Below are 23,207 nucleotides of genomic sequence, written 5' to 3' on the forward strand. Positions count from 1 at the left end.
GCTCGAGTGGTTTTTATTAATTAAATTGTGTTGCACTATATGTTTTCTTTTTTCTTTACATATGCTGCTCATTTCAAATTGAGATTCCCAGTGACTTTCCACCTTGGAGAGGAATATTGCGCTTTGTGTCCTACCCCAGACCTGATCACCCAGAACCTGGTATAAGGGTTCTGCGGATACTCCAACCATATATAAGGTTGCAAGGGTTTTTATGAAACATAAGTCTGTTTTTCAAGAAGGTAATGAGATGCAGTCCTGAGAATGAACCCAAGCGGTTTTTTTTAGTCTACTTTGGGACTTAGAAAAATATGGGAAAAAATATTTTGTTTTATAATGTTTTAATAGTACATATGCTTGTGTACGGTATTTTGACCTGGGGTCTTCCAGGTCCATGGTTCTAAGACACAATGTGGCTACAAAGCTTGGTGCCACCAAGTCTGCTCGGATCCCAGACATGAAAGCCTCAGAGGTTGCTAACGTGTGAAAGCCATTTGGGCACTAGGGCTTGGCTCAAGTACTCACGTCCAGGGATGACTGGGAGTCCTTGGACCACCAGTTTCCCCAAGCCAGACTGTGAGGAGCCTAACCCAGTGGGTGGCTTCTGACTGACAAGGGGCAGAGTAGTCAAGTTGGCGCATGCCTTTGTCAGAATCTGAATCCGTGCTTGCCCAGCTTAGACTGGCAACGCTCTGATTGGCTAGTAGGATTTCTCCCACGCTCGGATTGACTGGAGTATTTCATGAATGAAGGTGAAATACCACAAGAGCCAGTAGCCAATCCGTTCGCTAGATTCACTGAGATTCTAAGCGACGACAGCAGCGGCAAATTCGAAACCACCAAAAGATGCTCTGAGAGAAATACCAGCGAGCCGGCTCTTTTTTCAGGGCCAAGTTCTCAGAATAGAACGTAGCGGTCGCGGCTGGGATTGCAAGCCGAAAAGAGTACCAGGACGTTTGGTACTACCTCCCGGTAAAGGGATTTCTGCCTCAGGTACTTCATGAGTTCAAGGACATTTCGGGACAAGTCCCGGTCAACCAAAAGACTTTGTTTTACTTCTTATTTCACCTGGGAAAGTCTAGTTTTTTAGCCCAGCCTCCAGTAAGTGTGTTTTCTCATGTATTTTGTAATCCATTGTGTGTACGTCTGTTTCAATGAAATAAATAACAACTTGTTTTGCTCAGTGAATGATCCTGGTAAAAAGGTGTAAATATCTGGTCTCCCGTGACAAAGACCTCACAGCGGTTGCATGTTCCGGGAAACCTAAATTCTCAGGCAGACTTTCTAAGTCGGCAAACCTTGGACCCCAGGGGAATGGGCCCTATCAGACAGCTTCCTCAAGATAGTTCAGAAATGGGGAAGATCTCTGGTCAATTTGAGGTTTTTGCACTAGAAACAGGAAGCTGGGAGTGTTTTACTCAAGAGTGTGTCACCTGGAAGCCTCATACAGACACCCTCTCATTCAGATGGGAGTTTTGTCTAGCCTACATCTTCCCTCCAGTACCTCTAATACCACTGGTACTCCTTGAAGATTCAAGTCTTGGCACTATCTGCCTTACTAGGCAAGCAATTGGTCACCCAAGATCTGATGGCACGTTTTTTTCAAGCTGTGTAAAGCCACAGGTTAGGTACCACTTCCCCCATGGGATGTGCCCTGAGTTTTGCATGATCTCACCAATCCTCCATTCGAGCCACTCCAGCAGGCTTCACTGACGAATCTAACTTAGAAAACTGTGCTATTGGTGGTGGTCACATCAGCTAGAAGAATTGATGAGCTACAAGCTTGGTCAATTAAATAACCTTTCCTGGTAGTCCATCAGGACAAAGTGGTACTACAAACAACCAGTGCTCCAATTTTTTCCTACGGTCATGTAATTTTTTTTTCTTCATTTAAACCAGGAAATATTACCTTCATTCTACCCGAAAACCAGCAAATCCTAAATGGCAACTTCTGCATTCCTTGGATGCCGTAAGATGTCTCAAGATATACCTTGCCATAACAAAGTAATTAAGGAATTCATAAAGTGTTTTCGTCCTCCCTTCAGAAAAAGAAATTGACATGCCACCTCAAACGCTATTCTTATTGCATTGTTTAATGCAGGGGAGCGCAAACTTTATTCCCTGTGCCCCCCTGCTGGCAGTTCCCCTCTCTCCGCCCCCCCCGCCCCCCCCTTACCTCGGCTCTGGTGTCATGACATCATGATGCTATGGCAACGTGATGTCACGGCATCATTTGACGCTGCGTTGCCATGGCGACGCATCTAAGAAGCCACTGGAGCCAAGGTAAGTGAGGTTTACAGAGGCCTTCGCCACTTCCCCAGCACTTAATTTAAGTGCCTTCGGGAAGCACGCAGGCCTCTGTAAACGCTGCGCTCCCACATACAGTCTTGTGCCCCCCAGTTTGTGCACCACTGGTTTAATGCATTAAGAAAACGTACGCTGTGCAAGGCAGGCATCCTCCAGAAGGTTTAACGGCTCATTCCACCAGATCCATGGCAGCAAAGGCTCAAGCTTGTCTGGAGCTATGCAAGGCGGCAGTATGGACATCTATAAATACTTTTATTAAGTTCTATCGTTTAGATTTACAGGCCTCAGCAGATGCATGCTTTGGCCGTAAAGTACTTCATGCTGTTCATATAAAATGTAAGCATTTATGCAGTATCAATATGCTGTATGACTTGTATGTTTACCCACCCTCTTTGATACTGCTTGGGCATTTCCCTTTTGTGCCCAATGCTATGGATATGCTCGGTAAAATGGAAAATTGTTTCACAATCTTAGCATCATTTTATTTTTCTGAGTAATGTTCCATGGCAGTGCGCACCAATCTCCCTGCCCTAACGTTAGGGAGGTATTAATGTGTATGTAATATATTTCACCTTAAGATCTACAAGACTACCTGTGAGGAGGTGTGTCTATACAGTATACAGGGCCTTCTACAAGTGAAAATCCAATAAGAAAGTATCCAATAACTCACCTTAGAGAAACAACATTTACAGTATGTGTAGGTCACTCTGCCGGTACAGTGATTCCATTCTTCCACGTCCGGATGATAGGACTATGACCCGGAGGCTACGGTGGCCTATGATGAACAAAAAGCTCAACATCCCAACTAGTTGGGAGGGGCTACCTACACCAGAGATGTTGTTTATCTAATGTGAGTTGTTTGATACTTTCTTTAAAAATAATAAATTGTATGTTTTTACACCTTTTCCCGGGGCTGTCATCCTTATCTGGCTGTGCGTCCACACCTGAAAGACAGCTTATGATTGATGGTCCAGGCATCCACCGGTGAAAGGAGGCACATTTAGTGTCAAAAGAAACACTTTTTTGTGATGGTCTCGCACATGGCCGTGTGAGTACTGTTTGATTATTATATCCCCTTTCATCCAATATTGTATATATATTATGATGTAAAGTATTACTTTCTCTAAATGGTATTGCATGGTATGCTAAAATTATTAGTGTAGGGGGAGGGTGTGTGTGTGTGTGTCCCCGTTAGCAATAAACCATTGAATGTTATTAAAAAAAACCTTGGAAATGTGCGCCGCGCACGTGGACGCAGCCTCATGAAGCAGGGAGAGAAGAGAGAGCTGCAGATGCTGGGTATGTCCTCACGCGGCGCCCATTTCGCAGGAAAAAAATGTGTTTAAATCGTGAGCCACACTCAGACCGTGTTATAAGCGGATCCGCGTTGTAGCGGGGTTGAGCTGTGTATGTATGTATATATAGTGCAGAATAAATGAGTACTTCAGTATTGCGTAATAACAAAGGGTGGGTGGAACCCGCTCTACCGAGTATGACAGGTCAAAGATCCAGACAGGTGCACTAGGGCAATGAATCATATACAGAAGAAAGAGAGAACACCGGCGGAGTAAAGGCACTACATGCCATATAAGTCCCTATAGCATGCACTCGATGTCTGTGTGGGGGGAAGGTACCTCATTCTCTCCCGTCTTGATTACTGTAACCTCCTGCTGTCCGGCCTTCCTGCCTCTCACCTGTCTCCCCTACAATCTATCCTAAACGCTGCTGCCAGAATCACTCTACTCTTTCCTAAATCTGTCTCAGCGTCTCCCCTCCTGAAATCCCTCTCCTGGCTTCCTATCAAATCCCATATCACACATGCAATTCTCCTCCTCGCTTTTAAAGCTTTACACTCTTCTGCCCCTACTTACATCTCATCCCTAATTTCTCGCTATGCACCATCCCGATTCTTGCGTTCTGCTCAAGGATGTCTTCTCTCTACCCCCTTTGTATCTAAAGCCCTCTCCCGCCTTAAACCTTTCTCACTGACTGCCCCACACCTATGGAATGCCCTTCCCCTCAGTACCCGACTAGCACCCTCTCTATCCACCTTTAAGACCCACCTTAAGGCACACTTGCTTAAATGAAGCATATGAGTAGCACCGTAGATATTAGTAGACACGATACATAAAGCTTGCCCCCCTGCAGAAGCACTTGCCAAAATGCCCTCCTACTGTTTCTGTACGTTCCTCCTACATACCAATTAGATTGTAAGCTCCTCGGGGCAGGGACTCCTCTTCCTAAATGTTATGTTTGTCTGAAGCACTTATTCCCATTACCTGTTATTTATATCTGTTATTTATATGATTACCACGTGTATTACTACTGTGAAGCGCTATTTACATTAATGGCGCTTCTACAAATAAATACATACAATACATATAGTTAGAGACAACCGAGGAGAGTAGTGGTACTGGTCCGTTGTGTATTGTATAGTTGTAAAGTTAAAACACTATTTATTAAACTGCATTAAAATAATAGGACCAGAACAGTGAGAACAATAAAATCGTATTAAATAATAGCAGTAAATGCTAATGAATGATTAAGGCAGTGGGTGACCAGTACAAGTAAGTTAGTCAGTTTGCCTCTAGTGAGGTCACGCAAGCCACACTCTGCTAAGGTTATGGTGACCCTGAATGCCAAAGAAATTGGCTACAGTGTAATGCCCTAAGGTATAGAGGCAGCGACCACTTGCAAACAATCAGTGACAGTGTAGTGCCAAATAAACAGAGAAAAACATTTTTCTAGATCACAGCAAGCCCTGTGATGATTAAATCACACACACACATGATAGAGTATATCAACATATAATGTAGCAGGTGGGTGTCTGCATAGAGACCCCGTTGTAGCTGACCCTTGTAGCAATTTGACTACACACAGGGGAGGGAAAGAAAAGTACAGATCCCTACACACTAATCTAGGCTGACCCTGAGGGGCTGTGGCATATTAACCATAGATGCAGCAACCACTTGCAAACAATCAGTGACAGTGTAGTGCCAAATAAACAGAGAAAAACATTTTTCTTTTTCAAACTCATCTACTATGTAACACTTCTCTTTCTGCGGGCTTTTCTCGATTTCAAGAGCACTGAAAAGTTAAAGCAGAAATCCTGCTTAATCATCTGGAGCTGAACCGCGCCATTTACAGCTCCAAGAACCACACCCTCTTTGCCCCCACAGTTCTTGAGATAATGTGGAAGTTACTGGTATTACTTCCTGTCTTTTAAGGGGGATTTAAATGGCCATCCGATAGGAAGCGGCAATAGATGGCGTTGCGGCTTCCTATTAGAATGTGGAACTTGCCGTCAGTTTTTGTGTCTCCTGGAGGGAGATTTACTATTGGTAATATCACCTGTCAGTATCAAGAACTGGGAGCTGAGAATAACAGTTCAGCTCTGGCAGGGCCTGTATTGCTATTATTGCCACTTTCTAAGGTACAATTTAGTAAGAGAAAGTGCTCCACTCCAAATCTGATTTCAAACTGCAGGTTTTGATACGTCACTGCCTCTCCCTTTATTTTCTCCATCTCTATACATGTTTTTCTTCCTGCCTACTTAGTCACTCGAATGACTATAGCTTTTAAACATGCCGCCGGCTTGTTTCCTTGTAGAATAAATAAAAAAAGAAACTCCTGCCTCCCACTCCAGCACTCAGCCTGATGGGCTTGGCTAGTGGACAGATATTTTTTGGCAGAGATAACAGAGACAAGATTCATAGTGGTAGCAATGAAGAAGAATTTGGCAGGGAGCTGAGCCGCATGATGGTGATTCATAATGCACTCTTGAAATGTGGCAGGAGAGCTCGGGAAGGCTTTGAAAGCCAGAGCACTGCAGATACAGTCACACTCAAACATCACATTCTTTTTATAGCACAGGCATGCCTCACATGCTAAATATTGAACTTCACCTGCCAGCATTTTAGAAGTCAGTCCAACTCTGATCCTACTGTGTGTCACCAATTTAATCAGTGGCCGTTGGCTTGTAGGAAGCTTTCTATTAAACTTTTTGAGATCATGACCATTTGTTTTCAATTTACTATCCTTTTTCTGCCAAACACTCAGCGCTTTGTAACACCCTGCCTAGCAATTAATGGGTTATTGATGCCTAGTGGATGTGTTAACACCTCTTATTTTCATTACTATCTGAAAAACTGACCATGGAGTATTCACCAAATTGACTTTTCAGAGACCATGGTAGTTTTAGAAGCATCTTTTCATTTTTAAAGGTGCGATCATGGTATTTTTCAGAGGGGCAAACAGGAGTCCCAGACATTATTTAGCAAAAAGAAAGTATACATTTGAAAGATTTTATTCAATTTTTTTTAAATAATTTTTTGCGTTTGTTAAAATAAGTTGTAGCCACGTTTGCCAGACTACATCAAATCCACCCTTAGTGGAACATGTAAACGAGTGAATTGCCTTTGTTTTCTTGCGTAGGCTTTGGGATCTTGCCAGTACCACATGTTGTCTATTTGTGGCTACTGGCTACTTCATGGGTGTTTTTTTAAAATCCTAGATACCTTCTTTTTTTTCCCCTTCTTTTTCATTGCCCATTTTAATCCATAAACCAAGCCACTGGATGTTTGATCCTTTTTTTTTTTTTAATTATTATGTACTTATTTTATAAATATTGCAGTTTAATGCAATATGAGGCTACACCCAGCTTTATCTTTTAGTATAGCTTTAACATTTGAAGACCGTATTTGCCCAAAAGCTCATTGGATTCTAATAGATCTTAATCTCTGTCAGCATCAATAAATGGTTAGTCCTGGAGAGTATGGAAGTTCCTCTTCCTTACTGCTTGTGTCTGTGACATATTTATATTGATGGCTGTGCTACACTACCACAGACGTCTATTATATTCAAGCTCCACAAACTGAGCCCCTGTTTCCTGTTTAAGGTGAGAGAAGGTCTTGTATGAATGAGGAGTTAAATTACAGCTGAACTTTCTAATTGCTGTTGGTACAGGAGAACCTTTAAGAAATACAGCAAGACCTTTTGTCTTCATTTCTACATTCAGTCTGCATAACCCAACAGTTGGATTTGCTGTGTAGTGGCAGACCAGTTTGTTTTTTCATGATGGGTACAGGATGCCTGTTTTATTTATAGAATTCAAGGTAACATGAGATCTAGTTTAAATGTCCCAGAAAGGTACAGTACAAAGAACAGCTCTGCTTTTTACCCTGTATTTTCAAACACTCTATTTTAGTTCTGGCTTTTTTTTTTTTTTTTAAGAACACAAATGCATAGCATTAAAATGCATTGACTGCTGTTTCAGCCCTTAGGGGTTTGGTATTGTAATTTAAAACAGTATACACAGAGTTTTGGGAATGGTACCTGTCCCTATTTGGCCATATTCACATCCAGATCAGCATAATAAAAGTTCAAAGGGGCGATTACAATATTTTTTTTTCTAAATAACTAGTTCCAGCTGCTCTCGGCGTTGGCCACTGATTGAAAAGAAATTAATGAATGGAGTTAAACCTGTTAAAATACCCCCCCCCCCCCCTTTTTTTTTTTTTTCTTTTTGGGAAAGGAAGATGAAAAGGTAGACTTACTTGTTTATAGAGGTAGTGTTTATAGAAAGTAGCAAAGTGCTACTTGCACAATTTAGAAGCTTTGCAGGATTGGGAATAATGCATTGATTGCATAGCAGTTGAATGTTGTAGTCTATGATAAAAAAATCTTTTTGAAAAGCACAATATTTTTAATATAAACTCTTATAAAAGGTTTCTTATGGTTCCCTCTCGGTGATTATTTCTCCTTGAAGTGCTGTAGCAATTAGAAAATGTGTCCTAGTATTTTATTGGAGGGGAGGGGGTGGAGTTTGACGGGAGTATATAATTCTTTATAGATTTTAGGAGTGCTATGGTTTCTCATGGGTATTTTTCCCCCAAGAAAAATCTTTGGGAGGGATTACACATCTAAATCAACCAGTTGTCATTACATTATACAGCTAAGGCCCGGGCCATAGAGGTGTGGGGGGTGCGGAGGCGCGCTAACGCTGAGGCTCGCCTGCTTCAGTCAGCGCGATTGCACGGACTTGCACGCGAGCCACCATGCGCGAAGGGAGCCGGGGGGAGGTGGTTGGAGGTGGGGCAGTGACGTTGCTGGGCCAATCGCCCGCGACGCACTGACGTCAATGTCACGGCGCCGTGACGCTGCTGTGCTGTGATTGGAGGTTTTCAGCCGACAGCGCGCTGAAAAACAGCTTGGCGCTCGGCTGAAACCTCCAACTCGTCAGCACGCCTGCGGACGCTCGCGTGAGCCCCCTCTAAAGGCATCCTCATTGAGGACGCAGGGGCTCAGCGCGGAGCGTCTGCACGCCTCAGCCCGGCCTGTCCGTCTATGGACTCGGCCTAAAGCAAGCATATGTATCACCAGACAGAAAAAAACTGTTTATATTCTTTTGCCTTGGTACTGTGTATTTAACTCCCCTAAATAAAGTATAGTTTACTCCCGTATTTTGGTTTAAAAAAAAAAAAAAGTATCACTTTTTTGTTGTTTTTTTTGTTTTTTTTGTTTTATTACCAAAGTTTTTTTCTGTAATTTGAATCCCATGTTGGCATTTACAGTGTGATATAACACATTTTAACGCAATTGCAATGTTGGCGAAGTATATCACACTATATCTAAACATCACAGAGAACAATGCAGTCCCCCATCATCTGTGTTTATTAATAAGGATCCCTATAGCAGGTTGCATGGAACATTTTGAGTTCTACATTTGGACAGTCTATTATTTTTAACTAACTGAGTAAATTAAAATATTGTCATATTACTAAAACACTAACCATATGCCATAGTAGCCATTGAGTTCCTACCAGTACCATTTCCCACTCCCAAATGGAATTGTATAATAAGCAAGTCTGTAAGGGGGTGCTTTTTTTAAGGGGTGTCTGGGGACAGGAAAGTTTTTAGAGTGACTAGTGAGGTTTTATAGAGTGACTGCTAAAATAAATATATGAAAATGGCAAGCTGCCAACAGAATGACAATGTTGCAGTTCTCCAAATTTTTCTTTTTAGTTTAGTTATTTTTTATTTATAAAATGTTTTCCAGGAAGTAATGCATTGAGAGTTACCTCTCGTTTTCAAGTATATCCTGGGAATGTATTATGAACTTTCTGAAAACTTGCTGTTCTGCAACATTTTTCGATGAACTGTTGGTATAATTCAATAAAGCTGCACATTTTTAGGCAGGGAAATATTTTAAAATACTTTTCGCTTTTATGTGCATTTCTCATACATTTGCACGAACATTAACAAAACAAACTGGGACAACATCACACATCTCTATTGATAAGAGACTCTTTAGGGAAGCATCACTGTTTGTCTATTATGTCAGACTGCTTAATAGGCTTACACATCCAATAGTAGTTTAGGCTGTTAATTCATTGACCCCTTAAAATGTTGCTTGGACATGAACTGAGAAAAGACTAGCATTTCCTTGTGTGGCTTTTGATAAGTTATGTGTTACTATATATGTTTATTCCAACTGTATGTGTATACTGTTAAATAGGTTGTATAAATCCCGTTCGCACTAAAATTTGATTATTGATGTCCTTTTAGTATTGCGTTTATGTATCAGATGCAGGCGAGACCATAATCACTTACAGTATATAACAAAAGGACACGCAATATCAGAAATCTTGGAATATGTATGTATATGATGCATCCAATATCGTGAGAGAATGAGACCTGCCCTAGATAGTAAGCTATTTAAGTGGCTCAGTTAGGCATTTTAATTAAAGTTTCCAATCTAAAACAAGTAAGAATGTGTGAACTGTACACCTGTTCACAAGGATTCCCCAAACTTGTTCCGGTGTCTTAACAGATAACCGGAAAAAGCAAGACCAAAACGCTGTACCAACTAAAAATAATATAACCTCTACATTTTTATCTGAACTCTAATAAAATCGAAATATGTATGTAAATGTGCTGCAGCGATAGAAAGCGCAAAAAAGATCCTCCTATAGTGTAGTATGTTCTACAACCATGAAATAAAATTAATCTCCATTAAATTCACTCACAAACATGTCTTGTAAGTGTGCTCTAAAATAAATAGAACCTGGCTTCGGCATCCCTCTGCGTCCCGATCGTGGACCACTCCGCCGCTGTCTGATTTGCTGCTTGACGCTGCAAAGTAAGTCTTCCGTTCTTCCGGCAAGTGTCCTGGTGACGTGACCAGGCAGGCAATGGACACTCTAGTCTGCGAAAAAACACCCAACGTGCGTTTCGCAGATCCTGAATCCGCTTAGTCAGGGATTGTGTGTGTGTGTTCTATAAGGACGCTTGCAGATCAGTCAGCCAAAGGTACACCGCAATCCATGCGGATTAATTGAGGGGTTGCTATTCGTTGAGGTAAAACAAGGGCCAAGATTCTTGTTAACGCAAGATAATCTTAAAAGAAAATAAGCACAAAACAACCCAAGATGAAAGACCAATATTTGATGCAACCAAAAGTAACCTGTTGGGTTTTGTGTGTAAAATAAACTTGTTCAAGGGATATTGGCGTTCCATATTTTGATAGTGATTACTTGTATACCTAAAAGAAGCCTTCCATCTTAGAGACAACTCAAGACATTAATAAATAAATAAAAAATCATGGATACATGTAGATGATATTTAATGAATACAATTCGATTTTTAATAAAACTTAAATTAAAGAAAATGTTTTAAATAATTAGAAATAGAAAATAATCTTTTTTTAAATACTGTTAAAGGAAGGGATAAAATGTCAGATTTAAGTTAAATATTAAAAGTCTTAGTGGTTAATTAAACTCTAAATCTGTGTCTTTCAACCAGGGTTCCTAGGAACTCTTGGATTCCCCGGGCACCCTAAAGGGTTCCCTGCAATGTTCTGGTCATTTGAAAAATTTATCAAAAACAGACGAATTTACAATACATCTGATCACAGAGTTGCTATTGGAGATGGCTGGGGGTTCACCAGAATTTCACTTGGGGTTCCTTAACCAAAAAAAGTTTGGAAACCACTGCTCTAAATGTTCATATTCTGAGAATCGATAAGCAAATGAATAGTAAAGACTGCGATCCTAATCACGGTGTGACACCGTCTGTAAAGTATAGTTATAGTGAGATTAAACATTACACAGGCTTACAGCATTAAGCAAAGTTCGGTATCCTTCGCAACTTTAAATCACCTTCAGAGGGGACCAGCTATTATACAGCTTTTGGAAAGGAGGCTGTGACAAGGTAATATAAATATTCTTGGGCTCAAGTTTTACTCAGGAGCTAACCCAGACAGACATATTTTCGTTTCATCCAAGTTACATCCTGAGGCTCAGGGTTTAGACCTCATCTCACTGGAACTCGATGCATTCTGAGCTCTGAATTAAGAAAAGCCCATATTTGTGTTTGATACCCTCAACAAAGAGGAAAACTTTCCCAAAAGTCTTGATTTTAAAAACTTTCAATTTCATTTGAAGATGCAGTAGGGAAGTTCTGCACTTTAATATCAACTGAAAGGTCTCTTTCTATAAAGAACGTGTTCTCTCTATACCCGATGGTCACGAGTAGAGTATGTCGCAATAAAGTTCGCAAACCGGTTTGCAAAAGTTTGTGTGAATTTCATGAGGGGATTTAATGGAGAAAGGGGGAATTTTTTTTTTTTTTTTTTTTTTTGTAGTTTTTCAGAAATTGGAAAAAGCAATAGTTTGTGTTCATTTATTTGTTGGGCAAAGGATCTGTGCCTACATAAATCTGCATTATTAATCATTTGTTAATATAATTGTATATCAACATAAATCTCAAGACTGGGCTACTAATGTTTTTAAGGGCACCAGCTTACAAAAGGTTACAGAAATGGTACATCCTGGTTTTAACTTTTTACTGTCAAATCCACATGCTCATCTTAAACTAAAAGTAAAGAAATGAAAAGGTTTGAGGGCATATTTATTTTTATTGATGAATAACATCGTAAAATTATTGTGAACACTATAGGCTTTAAGCTTCATATCCATATATTGGTGTAACACTTCTCAGCAGCTAAATGAACAGGAAGAATGTACAGATGATTGGAATTAAGACGTTTTAACAATTTTGAGCATCTGTAATTCTCATAGAACATGATAAATCAAGGGTCGGTTGTTATGCAGGCACTGTATATTTCTTTGACCTATTTTTCGAGCAGATAAATATCTTTTAGAAGATGTGCTTTGGATTTATACAGCTGATGATAATTAATTTAGAGCTGTTTTGCACAGATGTACTTTTTGGAAGAAGCTAAATGCTTTTCTTTTTTTTATTCAATCTAGATCTGCAATCTGCTCCATGAATGAGAATAATTTTAGCTCTGTGTGTATTGTTACATTTATCTTAATGCTTGTCACTGTCTGTGACTGATACTATTTTGTTAAGATGGATGTTTGTGTAGAAAAGTCTTCAACACAATACTTTGTTACTGTGTGTGCGTACAAGTGTAATAAAGTGAACTGCAGCACTTGCATGGCCTCCTACACTGTATAGTCGGAAAGGAATGGCAAATTCTATTTTTCTTTGTGCCCATTTATTTAAGAACAAGAAAATGGGGTTCTTGCCAGTGGGTGGGCATAAATTGTTGCTCAATCCGTAAAACCAAACTCATCTATGTGGTTCTTTCCCACCTCATCTGAAATGCCTTTTTGGTGACAATCGTCTGGTTCCCATTACAGGATGCAATGTGAAGGACTTGGTTTCCTTGTTTGCCATTGAGTCTTTCTAATTTTTTGTTACATATGTCACACCCTTGAAAATGATGACGCTTGGATTGGATTGATCATTAGGAGTTTCTTTTCATGCCTTTTGGTCCCTTGTTTGCAACTAGTAGCTTTCAAATGTCTGACCCTTTAGGATGTTTGTTCACTAAGGGAGAGTGATGTTAACACCACCCATTATGTCTCCCAACAAAATGGCATGATCAAGTATAAAGCTATTAATTACTGTACCCCCCAACAATAGACTCTAAATGCTTGTTACCAAGGCTAAAATGCATAGTGGGCAGCAACACCTTCTTCATATGGCACACATGCATCGGTGAGTGGAAGCTACTTTGAAGTTATGTTTTAAAGCAGCACAGTCCCTCCTATTTTACATATTTTTTCTTTCGTTAGCGGAAGTTGCGGGCACCTGGAGCTGAACTGCAGTATTCTGACCTCCGGAAAACCCATTGATCCCAAGGTAACTGCAAATTTGTTGCCTGTAAAAATGAAACATTAATAAACAATATGGCCCCGGGGTCACCAGATGAAAGCTGCACCATCATCTCCTGGTGACGTCATGGCTTTCTATTGGCTGCACATCTGTGGCTGAAGCTAGCAGGCCGTATTGTGTACACGAGACACGGTCCCCTGAAGTTGAAGTACCTCAGATCAGCTCCAGGGAAGACCTAAATACAGGTAATGCCAAAAAAAAAATATGTACAAGATTGCTACTTTTAATGTGAAGTAACTTTAGATGTCTAAAATATACAGAATGCACTTACCCTAGGCTGCAGCATGATTATTTTGAGAACTTCTTATGGGGTCTTTCTTCTCATAGAACATGAAATGCTGTTTTTCATTAATTAGCCACTCGGATGAACTTTTGGTTCATATTACGGTGTTTAGCATGGAAAATGTTTTGTATTTGTACAGGATGGCAAATATTGTAATTGGAGCATAAACTTTACATTTCAGATACTTCTGTAGATAAGTAGATTAACGGAGCAATGTATAACCTTGCAAGAATTCAGAGTCCATGTTCACGTCCCTTTCACAGTATGTGAGAGCATGAGCTGTAAATATCAGATGCATAGGACACGCTCAGAAAAATGTAATTCAGGTGTGACCGGGGTGACGATTTGAAAGAAGGGGGATAAGAGACAGACATGCCACCTTGGTCTTAATCTTTTATGTCAAATCTAATCACAGCTCCGTGTGGCTCACGCAGCTTGTTCCTGTAAAAGTCAAATTTGCCCCGAATCAGAATTAACCAGGAAAATGGGATAAACGCTTCACGAGTTGAACACATTCAAACGTCTTTATACACGGTCAATTTAACTAGATTCTATGATATGGTTTTTGAACCAAATACATTAAACATCAGTAGGGAAATCTTTGTTCATCAGGTTCTGTTGATGCAGAATATTTTAGCAGTGAAGGAGTCCCCTTTATAGCAATGAGCCAAACTTGTAGCAAGGATTTCTCGTGATTTGGGATGGTGACTTAGTACTAACCAAGGTTTTCAAATGTCAATAATAATGAAACGACTGAACTGGGAATTCCTTCCTCTGATAAACACATTGAACTATTGGATTCAGAAGAGACTGGGGTCTGTGAATCAGGTAATTTGGTGCAAAACGGGGGGATTTTCAAGCTGCCCCTATGTAACACAATATTTAGCTCCCAATTGTGCCCTGTCTACAGGAATTTGTGGCATTACTGTGTACATATAAGATGTCGCATTTTACGTCTCTGTGCACCATTCTTCTTCACTTCTATTTGGCTCAAAATCCGCTGTGACATAATGCAAGTCTACAATTCTGCATCAGATGTAAGGCTACGCTTATAGTGCCGGTGACGCGACAGCGACGTCAGGCTACGGTCGCTGGAAAAATCAAATTGAGATGACTTCCAGCGATCGCGACCAAGCCGTCGCGTGCGCTTATAGTAAGCGCAGCGCGACCGCTTACTTTGTTGGGGGGGCAAACTTTAATAACAAATCACGAGGCTCTGTCAGGCAGCGAGCATGCTGGGAGATGTAGTCTTTGGTTGTCAAAAGGCATAGGAGAAAGGATAGGCAACAAGAGCCCTATTTAAACAAAACACACACACACCACCCTCGCCTGAAACTAATGAAGCAGGAAGAGAGCTGCAGATGCGGAACCCCTGATTGCGGTGGCCATTTTGTTTTTAAAAAAAAACTTTTTCCTGATCACCCTGGCAGTGGGCACCTTTGGGTTAATCCCTTCTCACTCTAGGTAGGACAGGAAATAGACTTTTGCAGGTAGGCCATATAAGGCCCCTCCCTCTACCTGCACCTTAGTCTTTTTCCTGTCCTCACAGCTAGGAGTAGGATTTTTTATTTTATAAAGGGACTCACCTACTGCACCTTGTGCAGGTATCCAGGGACCTCAGCCTCTCTGCCCTGAAGCTCCGGTCGACGCGCCCATGCGGTCGCTAGACGGAGACCCCTAAGAGTCGGGGTAGCTCCAGGAACCCAGTACACCCGTGGGGTGGGGAGCAGCTGCAGCCGCTGGCGTGGAAGCTTACATGCAAGGAAGCCCCAGTACCAAACGGAAGGTAAAGAAATGGTGCGCAGAGGGGGAGCATAGCAGCTGCAGCTGAGAGCCCGTGGAGGCCCAGACTCACCGCATTAGCGTCTGGTACGCTGCGGTAAAAGGAACCCCAGGAGCCCGCTACATCGCGGAGGGGGGAGCAGCCATAGCTGCGAGCCGGAAGAAAGGCTCGAATTGACCGCGCTAGTGTCGGGAACGCTGCGGTAGAGGGAACAGTGCACGCGACTGCACAGGAGCGCGCGCGTCACGTTCCGGCCGGCAGATGCGTGCACAGACACGCGAGCCGTGCACGAGCACTTGATGACGTCACAGAAACGACGGACACACTGTGTGTAGGTGTGAGTGAGAGACTGCAGCATGGAACGCTAAGCAGTGAGAAGCCAAGTGCTGGAAATGGATTCGAAAATGGAGACGCCTAAAAGTTCAGTTCCCAAGACTAGGTGAGTCCTTAGTTTTTAGTTCTACATGGGAAAGAGAGATGGTCTATATACATTAGGGTGTATGTTTAGTATTTATTTTGTTTTTATAAAATAGTTCGGCGGTTACCCTCCCAGAAGCAGAATCTTCAAAGGGGACGGGGGAATCCCTGCAACATAAAAGAAAGGTTGCTAAGAAAACTAAATGGTGCGCAGCTTGCGAGAAACCAGCCCTAATAGGGAAGAAATTATGTGAAGATTGTCTTAAGGCAGCTGCAGGGGATTCCAACGAACAGATGAGCACTCTCCTTATATTGATGAAGGAGGCAGTTAAACAGAGTGTTGATGCGGCAGTCCAGCAAGCTGTTAACCTGGCGCAGAAAAGATCTAGATCCCAAACCAGTCTGGATAAGGGGAAAGGTTTTTCATCAGATGAGTCTGACATTGATTGTTTTCAAGTATCAGAGGGTGAAATGGATTCATCAGATCAAGATATTCAGAAAGAGGAATCTGAATTTGATGTAGAAATGGTGGATCCACTCATCAAAGCCATGAGACAGGCATTGGAACTTGAAGATACTGAGGAGTTAACCTACAAGAAGGATAAACTTTTTGGGGCGAGAAAAAGAAAAGGTAGAGTCTTTCCTATCCATCAAGTAATTAAAGACCTCATTCAGGTGGAGTTGGCGCGACCAGACGCCAGAGTATTTACGCCTAAAAGGTTTGGGAAGATGTATCCATTCCCACAAGAGGCGGTAAAATTTTGGGATGTCAGCCCAAAGGTGGATACTGCTATTTCCAGAATAGTAAAAAAGACCACAATCCCAATAGAGGAAGCTGCGTCATTTAAGGACGCTATGGATAGGAAGATGGATTACGTGTTGAAGAAAGCATACGTTACAGCAGGAACATCCTACAAACCAGCCATAGCAACTACGTCAGCAGCAAGGGCTATGCGAGTGTGGATTGCCAACATTGAAGAGGCAATAGACAAGGGTGGAAAAGAAGTGCTATTCTTAAAGCACTGTTCGAAGTAAAGTGGGCAACAGACTACATAGCGGAGTCCTCATTGGATGCGGTAAAATTAGCAGCTAAATCTATGGCGCTAGCGGTATCAGCAAGAAGGGCTTTATGGCTCAGACAGTGGATGGCTGACACAGTATCAAAGAACAGATTATGTGGATTACCATTTGAAGGTGAATTCCTCTTTGGCAACAAACTGGATGCGATAATAACAAAAACATCAGGAGGTAAGAGCACTTTTTTACCTCAGGAAAACAGGGCCAGAAGATTCGGTTTCCAACAGGCTAATAGAAACCAGTATAAGGAAGCAAAGGCATATAGACCTGGCAGGTCATTTCCAAGACAAACAACATGGAGGGGCGGCCAGAACCGGCTTTTTCGTGGCGCCAGAGGAAGAGGATCATTCACAAAGAACAAGTCCACATGAAGGTCAGAGGGCCCAGCAGTTGCCAGTAGGAGGGCGCCTGAAGCCGTTTTCTGAAACATGGGCTCAAACAATACAGGACAATTGGGTATTAGAGACCATTCGTCAGGGGTAAAGTATAGAATTCAGAGAGATGCCACGGAGAAATATGGGCCTAATAACATGGATACAGTCCAAGGAAAAAAGAAGGCAAAGGAATTCGGCTTTAAAGAAGTTATTACAAGCAGAAGTAATAAAGAAGGTACCTCAGGAAGACAGAGGAAGTGGAATTTATTCCAGAATATTTCTAGCAAAAGAAACCTACAGGGGCTTACAGAGCAATCCTAGACCTAAAAAAGGTAAATTCATTCTTGAAAATAAGAAAGTTCAAGATGGTGTCGTTGAACCTGATTATTCAAGAGGTACAACCAGGAGACTGGATGGTGGCGATAGACTTGAAAGACGCTAATCTACATGTGCCCATAGCAAAGGGACACCAAAGATTTCTAAGGTTTGCAGTAAATCAAGATCATTATCAGTACACAGCAATGCCATTTGGTCTGGCGACTTCCCAAGGACGTTTACAAAAGTTCTAGCCCCTTTAGTAGCAGAAATGAGAGAAAGAGGGGTAGAAATATACCCATACCTGATCGACATCCTGGTAAAATCAAAAAGTCTGGAGAAACTACAACAAGACCAGAAGATGGTAATAACCTTCCTGGAACAGCACGGTTGGTTAATAAACAGAGACAAGAGTCATCTGGTGCCCACTCAGCTGTTAAGATTTCTGGGGGTAGAATTCGATACAGCAAAAGGAGAAGTGAGACTACCAGACGCAAAGAGGCAAGACATAGCCATGCAAACAAAGAAGCTCAGGAAAGCTACCAGGACTTCAGCAGAAGAATGCATGAAGCTCCTAGGGAAATTCGCTCCAACATTAAGCGTCACAAAATGGGCAGCACTACATATGAGAAAAACAGAAAAGATACAGCGCAAAACGCTCATAGTGTAAAAAAATTATTTATTAGTATAACCAATAAAAGGTGAGTATTAAGCGTACATCAATAAAGTGAAAAACAATCAGTTTCGGGATATTGTTACCCAAACGCCACAGGAGACCGGAACAGATGTCCTCGCATGGATTTGAACACTGGTGCCTCTGGTACACAGTCCTGTTAGGGTAAGTAGGAAGCCTTAGAAAGTTCTACTCCCACGACACAAATCACACGTGTGCTGCAGTGCTTTTGGGCAAAGCAGAGCTCCACGCCAGCTGGATTCTCTCTCTCCCCTCCGTGCAGAACACTTCCGGGTTGGTGACGTCACCGCGGGAGAAACCGGCGATTTTGGCGCCGTTTAGCTGGGGGGATGAAGAAACCGTTTGGCGCCGTTTAGCATCAGGGATGAAGAAACCCACGGGTTTCGAAACGCGTTGGAAGAACTGCCAAGAGTCTAATCTCTAACAACTACCCCATCACGCGCGCAGCCCCAGCTAAACGGCGCCAAAATCGGCGTTTTCTCCCGCGGTGACGTCACCAACCCGGAAGTGTTCTGCACGGAGGGGAGAGAGAGAATCCAGCTGGCGTGGAGCTCTGCTTTGCCCAAATGCACTGCATGGGACAGCAGCACACGTGTGATTTGTGTCGTGGGAGTAGAACTTTCTAAGGCTTCCTACTTACCCTAACAGGACTGTGTACCAGAGGCACCAGAATCCAAATCCATGCGAGGACATCTGTTCCGGTCTCCTGTGGCGTTTGGGTAACAATATCCCGAAACTGATTGTTTTTCACTTTATTGATGTACGCTTAATACTCACCTTTTATTGGTTATACTAATATATAATTTTTTTACACTATGAGTGTTTTGCGCTGTGTCTTTTCTGTTTTTCTCTGCTAGCTCCAGGGGGTCCCTGAGCCCCCCCTTCATCGCAGCTGCATACGCTCAATTCAAGGTCACGTCATTTAATATTATTCATCACGTCACTCAATATAACTTTAGTTGCGCACTTTTTTTCTTTTTCACTACATATGAGACCGTTACAAAACAATTTTTTGCAACAATGGAACGGGAATCACAAAGACACAAGACAAAGAATCTTTTTGCACCCACACACAAAACAGGAATTAAAGTGGTGGGAAGATACCTGGAAAAAGGACAAACACTACAACCAGTGCAGTGGGTAAGAATTACAACAGATGCGAGCAACGCAGGTTGGGGTGCCCAAATGGGAGAAACATTGGTGCAAGGAACCTGGACAAACCAGGAAAAGCATCTTCCATCAAATCTGCTGGAACTAAAAGCAGTACAAAAGGCCCTAGAAGCTTTCCAAGACCAAATAAATGGTGGCTGTATAAAAATAGAATCAGACAACAGGTCAGTTGTCAAGTATATAGCCAAGCAAAGAGGGACCAGGAGCAGAAAGCTGATGAACCTCACCTCTTTTGGGCAGAGCGTCACTTGTCGGAAATTACAGCCATACATATTCCAGGACTGGAAAATGTCACAGCAGACTTTCTAAGTTGGAACATCATACACCCAGGAGAATGGGCACAGGTGTTTCAAGAACTGGTAGAGCGATGGGGTCAGCCAGACATAGATCTCATGGCGACACATCAGAACCGCAAGGTAAGGAACTACTGTGCAAGACAGTTTCATCCAAGCGCACAAGGTACAGATGCTCTCAGTTTCAAATGGGACTTCAAGTTGGTATACCTGTTCCCTCCAATTCCCCTAATTCCGAAAGCAATCAGGAAAATCAGAGAAGACCAAGCAGAGGTGATATTCCTAGCACCATACTGGCCAAGAAGGCTTTGGTTCACACACTTGGTAAATATGGCAGTAGATACACCATGGCACATACTAGATCGCAAAGGGCTGATGCGACAGGGGCCAATATGTCATCCGAATGCCAAAAATTGGGCCTTGACGGCATGGCGATTGAGCGGGAAACATTGAGACTGAAGGGTTGTTCAGACAAAACAATCCAGACCCTTTTACAAGCAAGGAAAAGTTCCACATCGAGAGTATACCATAGAATCTGGCTTTGCTTTCGCAATTGGTGTGAAAAAGAAAAACTAAATTTCCTTTCACCTAGAATTGTATCAATAGTAGAGTTCCTGCAAAAGGGATTTGAGAAAGGTGTCAGTCTTAGCTCATCGGCTTTATTGGAAAGAAATCTGGCAATGGCAAGATTGATCATCAGGTTCTTGCAGGCAGTTAAAAGATTAAGGCCTCAAATCCAGAACAGGGTACCTACATGGGACTTGTCCCTAGTATTGGATGTACTAACAGCAGCTCCGTTTGAACCAATACAGGAGATAGGCTTAAAATGGTTATCATGGAAAATGGCGTTCTTGATAGCAATCACCTCAGCAAGGAGAGTGGGAGAACTACAGGCTCTATCAGCCAAGGAACCATTCCTAGTCATACATCAAGAAAAGGCAGTTCTTAGACCAGTGCATCAATTCCTGCCAAAGGTTGTATCGCAGTTCCACATGAATCAAGAAATTGTGATTCCGTCATTCTGCCCAGAACCAAAGAATAAGAAAGAAGAAAGACTGCATAGATTAGACGTGGTAAGATGTCTAAAAGTGTACATGGAAAGTATGCGAGATATCAGAAAGTCAGACAGACTATTCATCATACCAGAGGGACCAAAGAAAGGTCAAGCAGCATCAAAGACAACAATTTCCCATTGGATAGTGTCTTGTATTAAAAAGGCTTATGAAAGCAAAGGAAAAGATAAACCTTTGAACATTAAAGCTCATTCTACAAGGGCCATGTCTACATCATGGGCATTTAAAGCCCAGGCTACACCAGGACAGATATGCAAAGCGGCAGTCTGGTCCTCATTCAATACATTCTTGAAATACTACACACTAGACGTAAAATCATCAGCTGACGCAGGCTTTGGTCGTAGAGTGTTAGAATCTGTAGTGAAATAAAGTGTAAAGTGTATTGATAAAGGCATCAACTGGTGGTGTTTATTCTGATGTATCCCTCCCTAAAATTGTCACTGCTTGGGTATGTCCCAAAGGTGCCCACTGCCAGGGTGATCAGGAAAAAAGAAAATTTAAACAACTTACCGTAATTTTCTTTTCCTGGAACCATAGCAGTGGGCACATTGTTACCCTCCCTATGTATGTCTAATGCCTATCAGTTATATTTTTCAGCTATGGAGGAATCGTAAGACTAAGGTGCAGGTAGAGGGAGGGGCTTTATATGGCCTACCTGCAAAAGTCTATTTCCTGTCCTACCTAGAGTGAGAAGGGATTAACCCAATGGTGCCCACTGCCCTGGTTCCAGGAAAAGAAAATTACGGTAAGTTGTTTTAAATTTTCTTCTTTTTTTTTAAACAGGAGCCACGCTGAGACCGCACTATAACGGTGTTGAGCTGTGTGTGTGTGTGTATATATATATGTGTGTGTGTGTGTGTGTGTGTGTATATTTAATTTACATATACACATATATCCTTTGTATTACTCATGAAGATGATTATTCTTAATTATCAATAGATCGTGGTGGACCTTAACATACTGTTTGTTCATTTCTTGCTGCAACATAGGATTATTTCCAAAACACTCTACAGTGAGACATACATTTACCACGTTTAACATAGAAATATGGCTACTAGCTTTTGACTAAAAGATCAGGTATAATTGTAACCGATCAATCCCTATGCTAGATTACTGGCATTAGGGAGCGAATAAGGGGGAGATATGTTCCACTTCCCTATATATAACTTTAGAAATAAGACCGCTTGAGGTCTCGCTCAGAGCTTACCATCATTGGCCTTACAGCTCTGACACCCCCCGTTCAGGTATGTTGGGTTAGTGTGATGGAGTGTAGAGTACTCCTCCTACTTTGAAAAAGCGTTCCGCACAACGCAAAACGTGCGTCGGTTTTATAATGTCACTTTGGTGACACCGGTGGAGGGAGCAACGGATCCGGAGCCGAGCATACACAGCTCAGGTCGTATGGCGATTTTCAGTTACCCATGACACGTAGAGTAGTATATGTAGGGGTAGTGATTACTGTGTCTTGACCACTCACACCACTGACTTATAGTATTAGCTATGGAGAATACATTATGCTACACTATGATCGAGGGTATATGCTGATACTTGCTGTGATATATATATATTACACATATACACATACACACATACACACATACACATACACACCTACTATAGTAAAATACACTTGTTAGAATCGGTAATTTGGTTCAAAAAATAGGTTTTGATGTCTGACAAACTTCACAGCTATTGAGCTAAATGTATATGCTGAGATTCAGCCGGCCTGTGTTTATAGTTACTAATTGCAACTTGCAATTGTTGCATTTATTAAAATAGCAACATTAGTGCGCTGAACTACTGGGTTTGATCCTGATTAAATGTGAAAAGCTATTTGCAACTGTTGCGTTTATACAACTCGACAACATATGTTACAATCACATCAATGATTCATGTGAATTACTTCCCTGGTTCTATACTGAATCATTTACAAATGTTTAATTGAATCTTTCAACCTTGGTTATTATCAATTGATTCCTGAATCTAATATTTACATGCCTGACCTATCCAAACCCCATATCGGGGTACATACAGATACATGTAGGTTCTGTATGAAGGCAAATTTACTTTCCCATGTCGATTTACCTACCTGAAGTTTTAATATATTTGATTGTATATCATACACCCTGTTCTATATTTGTTTTGCCTTAAATTACATGATTTTTAAATGTTCTCGCTAGTTTGTGAGGGGCTATACAGGGACACTAGTACCCACGGAG

General features: G+C 41.7%; 1 protein-coding gene across 3 annotated transcripts in view; it reads left to right on the plus strand.

The window, feature by feature from the left end:
* Positions 1 to 23,207, plus strand: part of HMGA2 (high mobility group AT-hook 2) — a 137,127-nt gene that overhangs the window by 67,986 nt on the left and 45,934 nt on the right. The window contains exon 4 of one of the 3 annotated variants that reach the window (XM_075600362.1): positions 13,410 to 13,494. The exons of the other annotated variants lie outside the window; for them this stretch is intronic. Within the exon in view, the coding sequence (XP_075456477.1) occupies positions 13,410 to 13,469 (60 nt within the window). The 3' untranslated portion in view covers positions 13,470 to 13,494. Of the gene's footprint in view, positions 1 to 13,409; positions 13,495 to 23,207 lie in introns of those variants that run through there. 3 annotated transcript variants of the gene reach the window in all.

The sequence above is a fragment of the Ascaphus truei genome, chromosome 5, assembly GCF_040206685.1.
Source record: "Ascaphus truei isolate aAscTru1 chromosome 5, aAscTru1.hap1, whole genome shotgun sequence".
NCBI lineage: Eukaryota > Metazoa > Chordata > Amphibia > Anura > Ascaphidae > Ascaphus > Ascaphus truei.